We start from the raw sequence: 18,767 nt of genomic DNA on the forward strand, positions 1-18,767 counted from the left end.
ATATGGCAAAAGCGCCTCTATGTTCAGAATCTGTAAATATGGTCTATCTGAAATATTTGTTAGTTGCTGAAGAATACATATACATATATGTGTGTATATGTGTGTATGCAATACATAGAGACACTCTAATGTAATGGATGTACTTGCTGTACATAAAAATATATTTACACACACACCCTGAATTTGGTCTACACTTAGCATTCTCACTTCGACTTCTCTCCAAAAGGTTTATCATAAAGAGATACTCTATGCTGTTATATGCTTTTCTTGGCAGGATTTCTTTGGACCTTAGGAGAATGTTAACGGTGTATCCAGATACACATATAAAAGTACTTACCAAGGACCATTTCAATAACAGCTGCCTTCATGGTGAGGACAACAACCCCCATGAATCTCCAAGTGGCACCCTGGAGGGGAGGAAACAATAACACCATCACATTTCAGCCAGGAGTTCTGAGCGGGATGCACTGGAGTGTGGGGCAAGGCTGTTCGTGTTGCATTGCCCTCTGGAGTCTGAGGATTTAAGCCGCAAGTTCCTCTAAGAGCTCATGCAGATGGTAGTGGCCAGTGCGCTGGTACCCAGAGAGTTCATTCTCACTTAGAAAACCCGTTCTAGCCACCAGCCTTCTGCCCTTCAGAGATCTGATCTCTGCTTAGAACTGAAGCGGAAATAACTTGACAATTTCAAGAATATGTCCAACCGGTCTTCAAATTAGGACAGAAGCCACACTTATGGTACTGAGAGAGCAATTTTAGATTACAAATAATTTGTTTATCATTCATTCAATAAGTATTAAATTCCTATTATATGGCTAGGTATTGTTAGGTGACAAAAAATGGAATTAAACAACAACTCTTGCTCTTAAGAGACATAGTTTAATAGAAGTGGGAAAACATCCGTAGTCACATATCACTATAACATTAGAGGCTGTGCAGGCCCCATAGGACGATAGGACAGTTTATAGAGCAGTGGCTCTCAAACTTCGCTGCATACTAGTGCCATCCAGGAGTTTTAAAATGCTCAGATGCCCAGGCTGCACCTCAGACAAACTGAATCAGAATCTCTTGCATGTGGAGTCTAGGCATTAAGCTTTTAACAACCTCCCCAGGTTATTCAAATGTACAGCCAAGTTTGAGAACCAGTGGTGTAGAGCAAGGCTTCCAAAATCTTTAAAAAAAAAATCTTTATTGTTGAGAGTATTACAGATGTCCCCTCTTTCCCTCATCCATTGCCCCTCTCCACCCAGTGCCCGCCCCACCCCAGGCCTTCTCCACAGGACTGTGTGTGTCCACGGGCAGTGCATAGATGCACATAAGTTCTGTGGTTAATCTCTTCCGGCCCCCTTCCCTTCCCATCCGAGATCCGTCAGTCTGTTCCATGTCTCTTGGAATGAGAATGTTTTGAGTCTTCCTTCTTAAAACTTCAGTTACTCTCTTTGCTCACACACTTAAAATGTAAATGTGCCTTTTGAAATGTGTAAAAAAAAATTCAAACTCTCTCTCAATCATTTTAGAGGCTGCGGCCGGCTGAGGACAGCCACCAGCCCTGTTAGGCAGTTTCTGTAGGTGGTCCGATGTCATGGAGCGTGGGGTACACAATGGTAATCTTTTTTTAAAAATTAAATGTATTTTTTATTGATTTTTTTTACAGAGAGGAAGGGAGAGGGATAGAGAGTTAGAAACATCGATGAGAGAGAGAAACATCGATCAGCTGCCTCCTGCACACCTCCTACTGGGGATGTGCCCGCAACTAAGGAACATGGCCTTGACCAGAATCAAACCCAGGACCTATCAGTCCACAGACCAACACTCTATCCACTGAGCCAAACCAGTTATGGCCCACAGTGGTAATCTTAATTCCTCATGTGCTCACCATGGTTCTAGCAGAAATGGAACAATGGGGGTTTTCAAAAGAATGTGTTACTGATTCATAATGTTATGGATTGTGCTGTGAGATGTAATAGAAAGAATCCTGAATGGGAAGTCTGGTGAGGCAAATGAAGCCGGATTGTGAAATAAGAACACACATTGCAGCAAGTAGAGTAGCCAGCCAATTTAATTAGATCTATTGTTGCTCAGAGCTAGAAAAGAGCAAGTTGCTAACAAACAACAATGTGGCCTTATGTTTATATGTGTGTTTTTTGCAGTATTTTTCTCTTAATTTTTTTATTGTGGTAAAATACACAAACATAAAATTTACTATCGTAACCATTTTTAAGTAAACACATTCCTATTGTGCTATCATCATCTCCATCCATCTCCAGAACTCTTTTTGTCTTCCAAAACTGAAGCCCTATGCCATTAAACGCTAACTCCCCATTCTCCTGCTCCCCCAGCCCTGGCAACCACCATTCTGCTTTCTGTCTCTGCCATGTTAACTACTCTAAGTACACTCATATAAGTGCAGTCATATGGTATTGATCTTTTTGTGACTGGCCTGTTTCTAATAGTGTAATATTCTCAAGGTTCATTCATATTGTAATACATGTCAGAAATTCCTTTTTAAGGCTGACTAATGTTTCACTGTGTGCATATACCCCATGTTTTAATTTATTCATCAGTTGATCATCAGTCCATGGACACTCAAGCTATGCTATGAACATGGGTGTGCATTGTTCTGTTTGCGGTCCTGTTTTTAAATCTTTCGTGTGCATTCCCAGAGTGGCATTGCTAGATCATATGGTAATTCTATGTTTATTTTTTGAGGAAACCTCATGTGTTTTCTAGAGTGGCGATGCGATTTTACAATCCCACTAACATTGCACACGGGTCCCAGGGTCTCCACATCCTCAGCCACACTTGTTATTTTCTGTCTCTTTTGCTAGTATTCATTCTAGTGGGCGTGAGGTGGCATCTCATTGTAGTTTTGATTTGCATTTCCCTAATGATTAGTAATGTTGAACATCTTTTCATGTGCTCGTTGGCCATTTGTATTCTTCTTCGGAGAAATGTCAGTTCAGGTACTTGGCCCAGTTTTTAATCATGTTTTGTTGTTGAAGTTTAGTTATCTATTCAATCTGGATAGTAGTCCCTTATCAGATATATGATTTGTAAATATTCTCTCCCATTCTGTGTTGCCTTTTTACTCTGTTGCTAGTGTCTTTTGATGCAAAATAATTTCTAATTTTTATGAAGTCCAATTCATCTATTTTTTATTGTCTATGCCTTTGCGTGTTATATCCAAGAAATTATTGCCAAATCTAATGTTTTGAAGCTTTTATCCTATGTTTTCTTCTAAGAATTTTGTAATTTTTTGGTTTCATATTTAGATCTTTGATTCATTTGAGTTAATTTTTGTATATGGTGTTGGGCAAGGGTCCAGCACTGTTCTTTTGCATGTGGATATCCACTTTGCTCAGCACCATTTGTTGAAGCAACTGTCTTTGCACCTTTTCAAAAATTACGTGGCCATGTACAAGAGGGTTTATGTTTGGCCTCTATTCTATTCCATTTGTTTGTGTGTGTGTCTCAATGCCAGTACCACACTATTATGATTACTGTAGCTTTGTAGTCAGTTATAAAAAATCAGGAACAGTCCTTTCGCTCTCCTCTTCTTCAAGATTGCTATGGCTATTGCGGTCCTTTGAGATTCCATATAAATATTTTGAAGGGTTTTTCTATTTCTTCAAAAAACATCATTGGGATTTTGATAGGTCTTGCATTGAATTTGTAGATAGCTTTGGGTACTATTGATATCTTAACAATATTAAGTCTTCCAATCTGTAAACATGGGATATGTTTCCATTTATTTATGTCTGCTTTAGTTTCTTTCAGAAATGTTTTGTAGTTTTCATTGTACAAGAATTTTACCGCCTTGGTTAGGTTAATTTTTAAGTATTTTTTTTATATAAATGGAATTGTTTTTTAATTTTCTTTTTGAATTGTTCATTGTTAGTGTATAGAAAGGCAACTGAATTTTGTGTGTTAACTTTGTAATCTGCTACTTTGCCGAATTTATTTATTAGTTCTGATGAAATGTAATTTTGTTATGGAATCTTTAGGATTTTCTGCATATGAGGTCATATCATTTGCAAACAGGATAATTTTAATTCTTCCTTTCTAGTTTGGTTGACTTTTATTTCTTTTCCTTCACTAATTTCTCTGGCTAGAACTTCCAGTCTATGTTGAGTACTGATTCCATCTCCTTAGTATTTGTAGATCTATTTAGATTTTTTACTTCTTTATGAATAATTTTTGGTAGGTTTTGTGTTTCTAGGAATTTGTTAATTTATTCAATTTGTTTATGTAAAATTGCTCATAGTACTCTCATAATTCTTTTTAATTCACTAACAGTTGTTGCTTCAGGGAAAGAGAACTGGGTAAGTGGCGATCAGAGATGGGACTGAGTTTACAGTTTTGTTCTATTTAAATCTTTACCCTGTGCACATATGTTAATAAATCAGAAATTAATAAGACGATCTCTTGGGAAGATTTTCCATTTACAGACAATATTGATATAAATGAGAAGCCACAGTCATCTCCTAAGCCACTCCTTGCTCCTTGCTTTCCTTGCTTGAAGGTCAACCTTCTCTCCAGTTGGAAAGAATCAACATCCTAAAGCTCAGGTCTGATTATGTATTCATCCTCTCAGAACTTTTTTTTCATAGTCCCCTCATTTTGTACAGAATAAAACCCAAATTCCTTAGTGAGGCACTAAAAACTTATCATGAAATGGTCCAACTTACCTTTCAAAGCATCTCATAGCAATTCTCTTCTGTAATCCTCTCCTCTGACCCCAGCACACCCAGGCTTGCTGGAATACCTCACTTTACCACTCCTCACCTGCCTCCCATAACTATCCATCTTTCAAGGTTTAGCTTATGGACCACTTCTTCTATGTAAATCTTCTTGATCTCCTAAAGTCAAAATTCATTTTCATCCATACATCTGTTTAATCATTCAGAAAAACAATCTCTGTGTATACTCTGGGCAAGGCAGACAGGAATAGATGCAAGTCCTATCATCATGTTGCTTTGAGTCTTTTAGAGGGAGACTGATGCACTCATCATAACTAACATTAATTGAGCACATGCTAAGTGTCAGTAATATATTAATACATAATCGTCACAACAACCTGGTCAGGTACGGGTTTTTCTTGCCTTAATTTTAGAGGTAAGGAATTGGAGACACACATAGGTTAGGTACTTTGCCCAAGGTTACCTACAAGGCTGGAAAAAAGAGGAGCTGGAATTCAAATCAGGAATTCTGAGTCCAGAGGCCGTGCATTTGCATCCCACCACCTGCCATGGCTGTTTCATAACAAGCAAGACATCTCCCTCATTCTACATTCTGATTTAATTGGTCTGAGTTGATATCAGTATTGCTTTCAAGCTCCCCAGTGACTCCGCTGTGCATGCAGCCAAATGAGAACCTCCACTGTTGAGGTTACAGTGATGGCAAAAAGGGTGGGTGGTCAGATAGGCCTGGGGTGTGGGGATGGAAGAGGCTTGGATTAGTTTAACTAGCAAGTTGGAAAACAATGATTTGTGAAGAAGAGACAGGACACTGGGGACAGAGCAACTTCAGAAACTAGGAGCTGCTCAGCCAGGCTGGGAGAAGAATCAGACTGGTAGAGAGTAAAGAAGGGGCCATGTCGGCCTTGAATGTCATCCCTAAAGAATGCGGAATGGATCCTTTAGGCTGTAGGGAGAAATCGGAGGCCTAAACATTATTTGTGCATTCATCATTTTTAATAAGCCCCTTAGAGGCTTACTTGAGCCACTTGGTTGCAGAAAATATGTCCTGGTGGATGTGTAGGATTTATGTAATGCTGGTGTTTGCCTGATCTATGATGCTACATGGGAGCACCTAGCAATACTCTTTGTCCATGAGGCAGAGAGATCCGAGACCCATCTGGAAACATTTAATAGTTCTGAGAGGCTTGTGCTGTGTTTCCAAAATGCCAGAACTCCCTTGAGGACAGACATCTCTGAATGGGGAGCGGCCACATCTGCGGTCTTGCTTTCCTCATCCCTGCCTGATGCAAGGCCTCAGCTGCTTGTCCGTGGGCGTGAGTTTATCTGGTGAAGATGGAACAGGGAAGGTTGGTACTTGAGCCACTATGTGGAGGTGGCCTCCATCTGCAGAGAAACTTTACATAGACCACATTGCTCTGGGCCGGGCCTGAAACACCGCATTTCCTGTTGCCATGACACCAGCGGTCACTATTATAATTCCCCGGGATTCTATGAAGGAGAGAGTGAGCTCTATTACATATACAGATATGCCCTTGCTGATGATTGCTTCAAGATCTCAGGCTTGAGCCCATCAGCACAGGGCCTCCTTGTCCAAGGGACTGTGACTAGTTCAAGGGGGCGTGTCCTGAGTTGTATCAGAACGGAAGGACTTGACTCCCATGTTTTTCAGGGAGAGGTTACCTTTCGGGTTGGAAATGAATGGGGGGCAGTTTGCTCTAGGTCTGCTCCTGACCATGAGACAAGTCAGTCTGAGGCCAACACAGAGAGGAGGCGGGGAGCTAAGTGAGTGGTGAGAAATGGAGCTGGAGCTCTGACTGTCTGTGCCTGGAGGCCGGTGAGACAATGAACTTCCCTTTCAGTTGGGCTTGCAGCTGAAAGATTATTCCTGACTGCTCCCTCGTTCCCAATGCCTGTCCATGCAGAGCAGATAGGTGTATGCAGTCTGCAGAGTGTTTTCTGAACAGTTCTCTTGTCTGGACCACCTAAGACCTCTTGAAGTAGAATGGACATTATTTCTATAATTCTGAGCAGTGAAGTCCCCTAAGGGCACACAGCCCGGATCTCTATTAATCATGTGCTCTTTTCACTCTATCGAACACCTCATGTGACTGGTATTGTAAATTCCAAATGATTTCATGATTTATTGTATGATATTACGATAAAATGGAAATTCCACTCCCCATTTGTATAGCACTTTTCACTTTTAAAAGCCTGGTTACATCTATAACTTTAATCACACAAGACTTCTGAAGGGCCTCAAATACTAGGCTCAGATGCAGAGATAACACTCACTGAAATTCAGTGACTAAGCTGGACACTTAATGGTCTGGCAAAAAAAGATAACTTAGGCCAATCAAGATCTCCCTTGGGATTTTGGAATCGGAACACTGAAAGCCTTGAACACTGTGGGAGCCAAGCTGGAGGCCATATGGGGCCTGATTAAGATGTAGAAGACGAGGGCAGAACGAGATGGAGAGAGAAAGCGTGTGGCCCAGGGAGAAGCCGAGAGAGCAGACGCCTTAGTTTCTGGCCACTTCCCAGGTCCCATTTCCAGTCTGAAGGAGGTCCAGCTGGACCTGGTCTCCTGTGCATGACATGGATGTTGCTGGGCCCTTCTGCGCGAGCCAGTGTGAGTTAGTTTCTGTTCCTGGAAGCTTTGTTGTTTTATTTATCTCCCATTTCCCTGAAATGATTAGTGGTAAAATGAAAACAATTAAAATGGGAAGGGCGTGAGTACTTGTCTTTTGGTGGCATCGAGGCAGGGGTGGAGAAGCTGAATCTGACGCTGGAGCCAGCTCTGGGAAGAATCTCATGAGCTGTGGCAGCCACTGAGAGGAGAGATAGCCTGCACACCTGGAACACTCTGGGAGGCAAAAGGGAGTGCGTGACCTTGGAACTCTGCTGTAAGAATGTCCTTGTGGAGTCCCTCATGTATCTATGGTCAGGGTTCCATAGGGGTGATTTTTTTTTTAAATCCTCACCCGAGGATATTTTTCCATTGATTTTTAGAGAGCATGGAAGAAAGAGGGAAAGACAGAGAGAAACATCGATGTGAGAGAAATACATTGACTGGTTGCCTCCTGCACAAGCTCTGACCAGGGCCCAGGCCAGAAAGGAGCCTGCAACCGAGGTACGTGCCCTTGACCGGAATCGAACCCAGGACCCTTCAGTCTGCAAGCCAACGCTCTATCCACTGAGCAAAACCAGCTAGGGCCGTTAGGGGTGTTTTTGCCACCCCTACCTCACCTCCAGGAAAGATCTGGCAATGTTTGAAGACATTTTTGCTTACCACAACTTGGGGTGGGGGATGCTACTGGCCTTTAAGTGGGTAGAGGCCAGGGATGCTGCTAAACATACTACAATGCATAGCACAGCCCACCCAACCAAGAATTACCCAGCACGACATGCTAAGAGCATCCATCAGAAATGACAAACTCTGATTTAGACCATGTTTAGTTCCCCAAGTATTTATATATACAAAAAAGAATGTTGCGTAGGAATTTCCCACACGTATTACAGGTAATTTTCTTGATGACTAACATGTGACCTACTCAGGATCCCCTTCTCTGGGATCCCTTGGATTGCCTGTGCGGCCAGGGCAAACCCTAACGCAAAGATCTTCACTCCTGGGCCCGTGGGTGCGTCAGAGGGCTCATGCGTGTGCTCAAAGACAGATGTATGCCTGGCCGTGGGGTTCGTTGATCCATGTGGCATGTTCCTACATGTCAGGGAACCAAAAAGGGAAAGCCTTTTGTGGTGCGTGTGTGTCAGACCGTCACCGTTACTTCGTTAAGAACCTGACATATGGTAATGCTTACCACATCCACCAAGGCTTCAACCAACAGTGATTTCTAGGGAGGCTGCAAGCAGTAATTACGTTTCTGAAGTGGTAGTTTAGATCTTATATTGCCAGTGGGAAAAAATACTAGTTTGCAGGCATGCCCCCAAATGAGCTCTAGAGAACTGCTTCCAAGAGTCATTTATCCTCTGTAATGGAAGGGGCACGAAGAGCAATAAGTCCGGGGCGGTGGTGGTGGTGGTGAGGGGGGAGGCCTCAGTAAAGGATGAGGTGGGCCCTGACCGCCCCTTAGTTACTCTGGAAACGGCGCGTTCTCAGCGTTCCCGCGGAGTCTGGACGATGAGTTCTCTCATCTGAAGCTTCTCCACCTACTGCGTTTGACACTGCCTCCTCCCAGCGAGCTGTCTCCTGGGGCACTGGGGGCTGCGGTTGCCAAGGGGCCGTGAGTTTGGAGCTGGGTATTTGGTTCAGTCCAACTGCGATCCCCAGAGCCTGCCTGGCCTGAACATTCTGTTCTTTTCGCTCTGCCTTCCATTCGGAGGCACAGGAAAAACACTTTTCACATCTGGCAGAGCCTTCCCGCTGAGGTGGGAAGGAGGATGAGGGTGTGTCTGTAAAGTGCATACTATCTTCCTCTCTGCCTCTTGATAAAGAGTGGGTTCCAGCTCTCCCCACGCCGCCCAGAGGCAGGCCTGGGGCTAAGCGTCCAAGTGCATTCCTGAATCCCAGCAAGCACTGGGGAGCTGGAGGGTGGTGTGAGGCTGAGCAACTGGGGACTCTGGAGGAGTAAGTCCCAGAGGGTGGTGGGGACCAGCAGAAAGAGAGTCGCTTCAAAGCAGGAGACCCAGCTCCAAAGGAACCAGAAGAGGCCCTCTCTGGACCATTGCCAGCTCTGACGAGGCCTTCGAACCCTTTTTCATGACCCTCCTGCCAATTTGACCCAGCTATCTAGTGGCCTGTTACATTAGATGGGATTGGTACCTTTGTTCTTCATGGAAAGTTTTAGAAGTTTAGAGTCCACTCCTTCAATAACTGTCATCTACTGAATGCTTACTATATGCTACACACTGCACATATGTGACCTTATTGAATTATTATGGTGATCCGGTCAGGTAAGTACTCTGATGCCCATTTTTCAGAGTGAGAAATTGAGGCTTAGAGAACCTTAGCAAGCTGTCCAGAGTTATAGAATGAGTATGTCGAACAACCAGAATTCCATCCCAGGCCTCAAACATTGAACCCCGCTCAGTACCCCCATTTGACCACCCCGCTGATGGTTTCATCTTTCTTTTTACGCTGATACATATATCCTAGGCTTTTTAAAGTATTCTGTTGACAGTAGTTAAGACTCACACTGTAAAATACATACATTGTGTAATGAAGTTGTCTTAGTTCTACGTTCAAGAGATTGTCTTGAGTTATATTTGGGCCTGAATTCGCTCACAGCTTTCTCTCTCACACAAATGTTATTTAGGGTAAAGTGATTCATCAGGCATATTTTTAAATTTGACCAGACATAATACGCCCATCTAAATAGACATTTGAGTGCATTGTAATTGACTGTGTCATGGAATGTTAAAATGGGATGATCCTTTGTCTTAGTTTCAACTGAGATGACGTGCCGACTACTTCCATGTTCCAAAGTGGTCCTGAGGCTCCTCTCACTATTGCCTGAAGTGGGTGGAGTGTGTGGAGTGGGAAGAGGAGGAGGAGGAGGATGAAGAGGAGGAGGGAACTGCCAACAGTTTTTTCTAAAGCTATTCCTGCTCTCCGACTCCAGCTACCCTCTTGGCGTCTGTAACCTCTGTATAGTCTGGCAGTTAGCTGAAGATTGCGGTTCTTGGTTACTCCTTTGAGTCCAGCTTGGATGCCCAGTAACCCCATTGGAAATTACTGAGCGGTGGTGTCCCTTGGGGCTGGAGCATAGGGGACTGGTGTCTGACTGGTGACTAAGACATCTACAGGAGAGGGAGGAGCTTGTGGCAAATGAGACTACCTGTGGAGAGCCAGCCTGGAGTCGCTGTTGGACTCCCTGAAACCAGTTGTGTGTGGAGGGCTGGGGAGCCCACAGCAGGAAGCAGCTGGGGTTAGATCACCAGTTGCACAGGGGCTGAGGGAGGAACTGTAAACACCAGCCAGAGCAGATTCTTATGTATCAACATCCGGAGAACATGGGTGAGGGGTCCCCAACAAAGTGGGAAGTACCCCACAGAAACAAGAACCAACTGTAAATTCCCACCAAGCCCAATGGACCGGAATGCCAGCTCACAATAGTAGCATCTCAGAGGCCTTTCTGTCACCTTCACCTCTCCTCTCTGTGCCCACCTCTCCTCTCTGCATCTACCTCTTCTCTCTGCATCCACCTCTCCTCTCTGCATCTACCTCTTCTCTCTGCATCCACCTCTCCTCTCTGCGCCCACCTCTTCTCTCTGTGCCCACCTCTTCTCTCTGCACCCACCTCTCCTCTCTGCACCACCTCTCCCCTTTGCGCCCACCTCTCCTCTCTGCACCCACCTCTCCTCTCTGCACCCTCAAAGAGACTGTCACAGCAGCCACGGGGAAGACAGTTAGAGGCATAAGGCAGAGAAGGAGAGAATCTAATCGTGCCCCTTCCCATTGCAGAAAGCAAGCCAGAGGTGGATGATGAAACTTCAAACTGGGAAGGCCATTGTAAAGTTGTTATTACCCAAATATTATCTCTATATGAATGACAACTGAGATTGTTTGGAGATGTAATATGAACAAAGTCTTTTTGAAAAATAGAAGCGTGATCTGCAATACTAAGGGGTCTACTCAGATTTCACCCTGGGCAGAGGCAAGAACCGCCCACGGGACAGTGTACGAGCGGGCAGTTGGGGGAAATGGAAGAGCATCGGGATGGTATCCACTGTGTCTGCTTGTCCAAACCACACCCTGATCTCCCCTCTTCCTCCGCACTCAGCCTGCTCCAGAGACACTGGCCTGGGAGCAAGGTCCTGCCTCAGGCCCTTTGCCCTTGCTCTTCCCTCTGCCCTCCTCTTCCCCACGGATCCACCTAGGTTGCTCCCTGGCTTCCTTCCCTCTCTGTTCAGCCTCCCTGGATAAGACATTCACATGACCATGCAGTGTAACTCCCCCCTCACCCTCACTGCTCTGTGCAGCTTCCTTCCCACTGTCTCATGTGTTCATAGCCCAGATCACCGCCAGGCCCCTTATGGGTATTTGCTTATTGTGTGCCCACAGATTGGCAGCTCTGGGAGAATGGAGATTATTTTGTTCACTCTTCTTCCCAAATACAGAATTATGGATGGCACATGGCGATGGCCTCATAAATATTTGCTGCTGCCGTCACTGAATGTTGCCTCTGCTTCCCTAAATTCCTTTCAGCTTTAGGATACAGATTTACTCACTGTATTATACAAGAAAGCCAGTCCGGGCAAGTCGGCTTGCACCTTACAGCCAGAGCATGTTTTCTCTGTGACACAAAGGAGCCGAGAGGAGGGAATTCACTGAGCACTGAGATGCCCGTGACCTCTTCCCCTGGAAACCAGACATTGGGTTCCCCGAAGGAAGGGATTTTTATTTTCTTTTTGAGAAGGAATGCAGAAACAGAGCCCCATCTCACGATAGCCTGGAGGGCGATTTTTATGAATTTTCACCGCATGTCCACACAAAGCTTTTGCCTTTCTCTCACTGAGGGAAAGAATTTGAGAAATTTCTACGGGGGTCTTGTCAATGTTGAGACTCTTATCGGGGAAAGTGATTTTTTGGAAGCAATCTGAGCCATAGGAAAATAAGATTCTTTCTGTGACTCACTGAGGACTTAACCTATAGGGGTAAAGGATACCTTTGGGGGACTGGCTACTCAAAGGGCTTGATAATGACCCTACTCTGTGCTTTCCTCCCAAGAGTCATGTCTTCCCAACACACTGGAGAAGCGATTCTTAAATCAGGAGATGATCCAGGAATGCCAGAACTACCTCCTCCTTCCCACCAGCCTTCTGGGAGTCCTTGCGTTCACTCTTCACCATCTTTATTAGTGCCCTGTCTATACTTGTGAAGAAGAATAGTTTTCATTGAAATTTGACTTGGCTTGAAAGCAGTGTTTCCGGAGATGACAAAGATGAATTGAGGGCAGTGATAGAAAAACCAGGACTGTGCAGTTATTGCCTGATAGGTTAAGAGTGTGAACTCTGGAACTAGACTGCTTGGGTTTGAAGGTGAGTTCCATCACTTCCTCACTGTGTGACCTCAGATAATTTCCTTGACTGCTCAGTACCTCAGTTTTCTCATCTGTATAATGGGGATAGTGATAACCCATCCCATATGGATGCTGTTAGGATGAAATGAATTAATATGTGTCAAGGGCTCAGATTTCACCCTGGGCAGAGGCAAGAACAACCCCCTTTCCTACTGTCACATGTTTGTTTATTATGTGCCCACAGCTTGGCAGCTCTGGGAGAATGGAGGCTATTTTGTTATAATATAGTGGGTAAATCTGTACCTGCTGTAAGATGAAATGAATTAGTATGTGTAAAGACCAGTACTTGGCACGTAAGAGTAGCTCTGTACATGTTAGCAATTATTGTTGTTGTTGGGGTGGTGATTAATCGTGGTTTACTGCCATCATCATTCTCATCACCATCCTTTTGCAAAACATAGCCATTTAGATTCTAGTTGAGGACTTAACAGCGGTAAAGCAATAAATTTAATCTCTCACTACAAGGTGCTGCCCAGGGTTGGCCATGCTTGATTTTTGGACTTCTTGGCGAAGGAACCACATAGGTTTGTGACTGCCATTGAGTCCAGTTCTTCTAGGACACAGAAAGGAAGCAATTCTGTAGCTTTGTTCCTTCTCTGCTCTGAGATTTATAAGGATCTTTAGCCCATCGTCATGAAAATCTTCTAGATGATTGTAGGATAATTGGGCCAATCAAATGGCTGAGGAATGACACCCAACATTCTTAAAAAGAACTGAAGGAAAAAAAATCTAGTGAAGTAAGAAGCAGCAGAAATGAGCTAAACATTTTTTTTTTTTAATTTTAGGGCCAGAATAAAAAACAAACACCAACTTATTTTCTGAGCTGAGTCAAAACAAAAGTAATATGTATTTGTCTTGTTCCAAGACCCTGGCTTGTGGATTTGACTCAGGAAAGGTTGTGGCGGCATTGTCTCGGTTCACCGTCCTCCCTCGGGGTACCAGCCCTGGAATGCCGGTGGCAGTGGGTTCAGCCCAGGCACCTCTGCTTCCCGGGGGAGCTGCCTTTTGCAGGTTCCACAGGACCTGCAGCTTTTATAAGTCTCAACTCAGAGCATCGCCTGGTGTGCTGGGTGCTCCCCGGCAGCCCGAGCATTTCAGATGGGCCGTCTCTAAGGATTTGCAGTAGAGGCGGAAACGTTTCCTAGTTGATTAGAAACAAATTCTAAATCCAGTCTCCACCGCTGTTTGTTTTACCAATGAGGTAACCGTAGGAAAATGCAACCAACAGAACTGAAATAGCCTTTGCTCCTTGTGGCCATGGGGCTCTGGGACTCTCCTAGGAGCTTGGCCCTTCCCCTCCTGGTCTGTAAACAGGAACTCACTTAGGAGATCTCAGACTGACTTACATTTTGTGTGTGTGTGTATATATTTTTTAAAATTAAAATTGTGTCTTCAGCTCCAAAATTTCCATCTGGTTCTTTTCTGTGTTGTCTCTTTGTTGAATTCAGTCCGTTCTGGTATTGTTTTCCCGATTTCATCCGATTGTTTATCTGGGTTCTTTTGTAGCCCTCTGTGCATCTTTAGAGCAGTTACTTTGCATTCTTGTCAGGCAGTTCACATATCTCCGTTTCTCCGTGTGTGTGTGTGTGTGTGTGTGTGTGTGTGTGTGTGTGTGGTGTGTGTGTGGTGTGTACAGTTCCTGGAGGTTTACTGCGCTCCTTTGGTGTGTCATGTTTCCCTGATTCTTCACGATCCCTGTAGCCTTGCAGGGTCAGGAAAGACTTTCCCCTGTGGGTGGAGGCAGCTGGGGCTGTGATCCTGGGTCTGGTGGTGCAAGGCACGAAGTGTGGGCTTGTGGTGGCTTTGCTGTCTAGACATCATGTTGCTGGGGTCCGCACCGTCAGCTGCGCTGTGCTTGGTGAGCACAGTGGGGGGTCTGCAGAGGCTGGAAGGGCTGCTGGGGTCCTCAGTGATGCGTTAGGGTGCAGCAGTGGCGACGGCCGGAGCTGGTGGGGTGCCTGTGCTCGGTTGCAGGGCCAGCTGTGGATGCCTGTGTAGTGTAGTGGCAGGAGCCAGTTGCAGATGCACATATAGTGGTGAGAGCCAGGGCCAGTAGCAAGGACCGGGCTACCTGCAGGTGCACTAGCCGCTTCGGGGCTCCTAACTGTCAGGCACACTCCGGTGGCTTCAGGGTCTCCACAGGCTGTGCACGGCTCCAAAATGGTTTGGGAGTTGGGCCAGTGGGGTGCAGTGCACAACTGGAGTGGCTAGTTGCAGGTGATCCCAGTGGAGCATCTGGTGACAGGAGCCAGGGCCAGGTCTAAGCCAGCAGTGGCTGTGGACGCCCTAGCTGTCGGGCTGTGCTACTGCAGCTTGATTACAGTTTGACAATCAGCATAATCAAAAAGCCGTTTCCGAGGCCTCCCCTAAATTTACCCTGGTCTATTGTTCCCTTTTGCCCCAGTCTCTGCACTAACAGAAGCTTTCACTGCTGTTTGCACGAGGACTTTCATACCTGCAAAGCAGCAAAGTCCTTTGCATTTTTCTCTCACTCACACTATGTTTGTTCGGGAGGCCAGGGATTTCACCACCTTCTGCAACCACAGAGGCACACATTTTTAGACCGCCAGAGGGGGACCCCTGGGATTTCTCATGTTACGGACATCACAGAACTTGCCTCTCGAGTTATCACTTGCTGATGGATTGATTAGCTCAGACCCTCTGAATGAAGAGATGGCTACACATTTCTAATAATTATATTAATATCACATAATTCCATAAGTCTATTTGCTGACCATATCCAGAGAGTTAATGTTGAAAAGTTAGAAGAGGATCACAGTTGCTTTGCTTCACAGCTTCTCTGATTTCTTCATTCTAGTCACATGTAATGGAGAAAGTATGTGCTAACATTTGGGTGCAGACGGTGTGCCAAACATTGATCAAAGCGTTTTGCCACAGTCCTATGAGGGAGGCACTAACAATAGACCCTTTTTAGAGATGAGAAAACTGAGGCTCAGAAAAGTAAGTTGCCAAAGTTAATACATTTAAGAAGTGGCAGAACCTCCTGCCTGACAAACTCCCATGGGATCCATAGTACAGGAGGGCCATTTGGCCTTGGCCTTGGCCGTGTCTGGAAGGCCTGATATTGGGATGTTTGACATTATCTCCACATGATATGTTACAGGCAGCCATAGAAGTACAACAGAGACCTGAGAAATGTCTGTCCTACAACTTGGACCACACTGTCCTCAGTACCCTGTGGAGATACACACACACACACACACACTCACTCCATTTCTGTATATGTTAAAATCTTTAGTTAGGTAAACATAAACATTTTAAGTATATCATAGTTCTGAAACCCCATTTTGATATTTCTTCATTTTGTAACATACAGAAAGTCCCGTCAATGAAATTGGCCTGGCCATGTCTTGACATTGGCGAATTGTAGGATTAGGAGGGAAACTTAGACACTATTTTGTCTAACTTCTTCAATTCATATGCAAGGAAACGGAGACACAGAGGTGTTGAGTAACCTCCCCAAGATCACACAGCGAGAGTGCCCTTCTAAGGACAGAGAGGCCCGTGTCCTGCATCTGCTGCCATTGATACCAGGCTCATACTTCTAACCGAGCAAGGAGAGAAGCTACATACGTGGGCACAAGTGACAGGAACATGGTGGGGTCCAAGAGGCATTACTTTGAAGGCCAATAGCTACTTTCAGTATAATCCTTTTTCTTGAATATGTGCAGAAAGAGATTACATTTCTATAGAACTTTCCACATTTGAAAGCCTTTTTGAAACCTAGAGTCAATATTGAGCCTCCTGGCCACCCTGGGAGAGGGGTGTACAGACATGGATGTTTCTGTGTTTCAGACGGGGAAACACGGGTCAAGAATTACTACACACCTTTTCCAAGGTGACACAGGTCGGCAGTGGCAGGGCTGTTCCTGTAATTTGGGACTCTTGGCCCTGAGCCTCACTGCCCTCCCGTATACGGCACGTCTCACAGGAGTTACAGAGGCGAGCAGCGCACGCAGTTTTGTCCTCCTGATGCTATTCGTAAACTATTTTCAAACCCAGGGTATTTTCTCTGAAAGAAACTATTCTTCACTTGTTCAGTAACTTAGGGAAAAAGATAATTAGACCTTCTCAACCATATTCATAAAGTCAACACGATTTCAGGATCGTTAGGGAGCATTTCCGATGTTCCTGGGGTGTCTCCTTTCAGTGGTGAGGTGTGAGATCTATTTACATGAAGCTCAGCCTGGGAACTCATCCTATTGCGATGAACAATGCAGCCCTTGCAGTCTTGCAACTCTTTGTCTAAAGCCTTTTACCAAAGAGGGTATTTTAATTCAGTAAATAAGAGACAGGCGCTTCCAGCGCACAGCTACCGCTTGCGGCGGACACACACAACAGCGGAAGCACGCAAGCATGAGTCCCGCCTTGTGCAGGGTGTTTTTATCTTTTAAGAGACGGAGGGAAAATAACCTCAGAACTTGACCACCAAGACTTCCAAATTTGTTGCAACACAACGTAATGGCAAAATGCTATTTTCTTGGCGCTCACATTTTTGAATAACCACCATGGCCAAGAATGCCTGGTTTTATTTTTACAATAAACCCAAAGAAAATCTTGAATTCCACTCTCGATTCGGAGGTGGCAAAGATGCCATGGGTTGTTCAGAGCAAACCATCAAGTCTAATAACTCAGTCTTCCCCTCCCTGTTTCATCTGTACTTGAGGCATTTGTTTCATGTTTATGCTGGTTTGACACTAATCATGCTTAAATGAGATTCCGTACCATGTTTTCCTGTGCAGATCTGAGCTGCAGTAGTTAACAATGCCAGCCCTTTCCCGGGCTTATCAGTAAAAAAGCATTCAGCCTGAGAAAACACTTCCAGTGTAAACAAGACACAGAATTGCACATCCAGCCACATTCCCCCCCGATCTGTGTAAGTAGAGAGAAGCACAGATCCACATTAAATAATTTCTCTTTTAACTTAGCACCAATGTGCCTGTTTCTCATACTGCTTTTGATAGCTTGTTATAATCAAGTTGTTACAGTGCTGTTAAATTTCATATAGGAAGCCAGGTATAAAAAAAAGGCTTACATGTACTTTAAAATTCTACACAAATGTCACACTTTTCAATTTATTTTCATTGTAATTAAGTTGGCTTAAAGATACAGTAAAAATCTTCTTCTAAACTTATCTCAGTGCAGTTTGTTTATAGTTGATATGCCTGATATTAGTTGTTTACAAGGATGTCAGCTACTACCCACTCCCACCTCCAGTTCTCTTGAGACTGAAATTTGTACAGACTGATTTCTTGGTCAAGGTATGTATTGTAGTTTCTTAATGATAAATACATTTTCATGTTTTCATAATAAGGAATGGAAAGCAAACTAGCTGCATGGCTTAATAATTCATCAGACATACCTTGTTTGAAGAAAGCAAATTTTTTTTTCAGGAATTTTCCACCACACAGAATGAATATCCTTTTTTCCTTAAGTTTTTCTGCATCACAAATCCCATCCAAATTGTTCTAGAGAAGAAATAGAGGTCCAAGCACCCTTTCTTCTCAGAGGAGCTAATCAAACATTCCCATCAACCTCTGAGCACTTTGAAAAGCACATTTTACAACACACACACACACACACACACACACACACACACACACACACACGCTGCTTCTCACACTGGTTTTAGTGCTGAATTAGGCGGTCCTCTTTCAAATTTCCACTCCCACTTGCTTTTTTTTTTATGAGGGTGGGGGTGGGGGTGGGGAGGGTAAGGACTTCTAAATATTCTTTTCTAGCCCAAAGCATGCATTTTCAGTAAGCAAATTCTACAATTAGAAATTCTAATAAGTAGAAACACCTAGAAAAAATGAAAATATGTAATTTAAAGGCAGCTTAAGCAGGGCAATTCCATTTTCTTTCTTTTTCAAATGCTAGTGAACAAGCTGCGGAAAGAAAGGCACAGCAAACACCACACGCTGAGTGTACTAGCCTCTCGCTTTTGGAGTGAGATGCTTGCTTTTCCGACATGTCAGAGCTGTTTTTTGGCTTCGTTTGCTTCGGTCCC

General features: G+C 44.4%; 1 protein-coding gene across 3 annotated transcripts in view; it reads right to left on the bottom strand.

Annotated features, from left to right (window-relative positions):
• The window catches only part of VIT (vitrin), a 96,072-nt gene extending 77,719 nt beyond the window's left edge, over positions 1 to 18,353 (bottom strand). For all 3 annotated transcript variants that reach the window (XM_036334865.1, XM_036334864.1, XM_036334863.1), the window contains exons 1-2: positions 18,120 to 18,353; positions 338 to 407 (exon numbers count right to left, since the gene is read on the bottom strand). In XM_036334865.1, coding sequence (XP_036190758.1) covers positions 338 to 389 — 52 coding nt within the window. In that variant the 5' untranslated portion in view covers positions 390 to 407; positions 18,120 to 18,353. The remainder of the gene's footprint in view (positions 1 to 337; positions 408 to 18,119) is intronic.
• Positions 18,354 to 18,767: the final 414 nt, after the last annotated feature.

This window comes from Myotis myotis, unplaced genomic scaffold (assembly GCF_014108235.1).
Source record: "Myotis myotis isolate mMyoMyo1 unplaced genomic scaffold, mMyoMyo1.p scaffold_m19_p_14, whole genome shotgun sequence".
NCBI classification, from domain to species: domain Eukaryota; kingdom Metazoa; phylum Chordata; class Mammalia; order Chiroptera; family Vespertilionidae; genus Myotis; species Myotis myotis.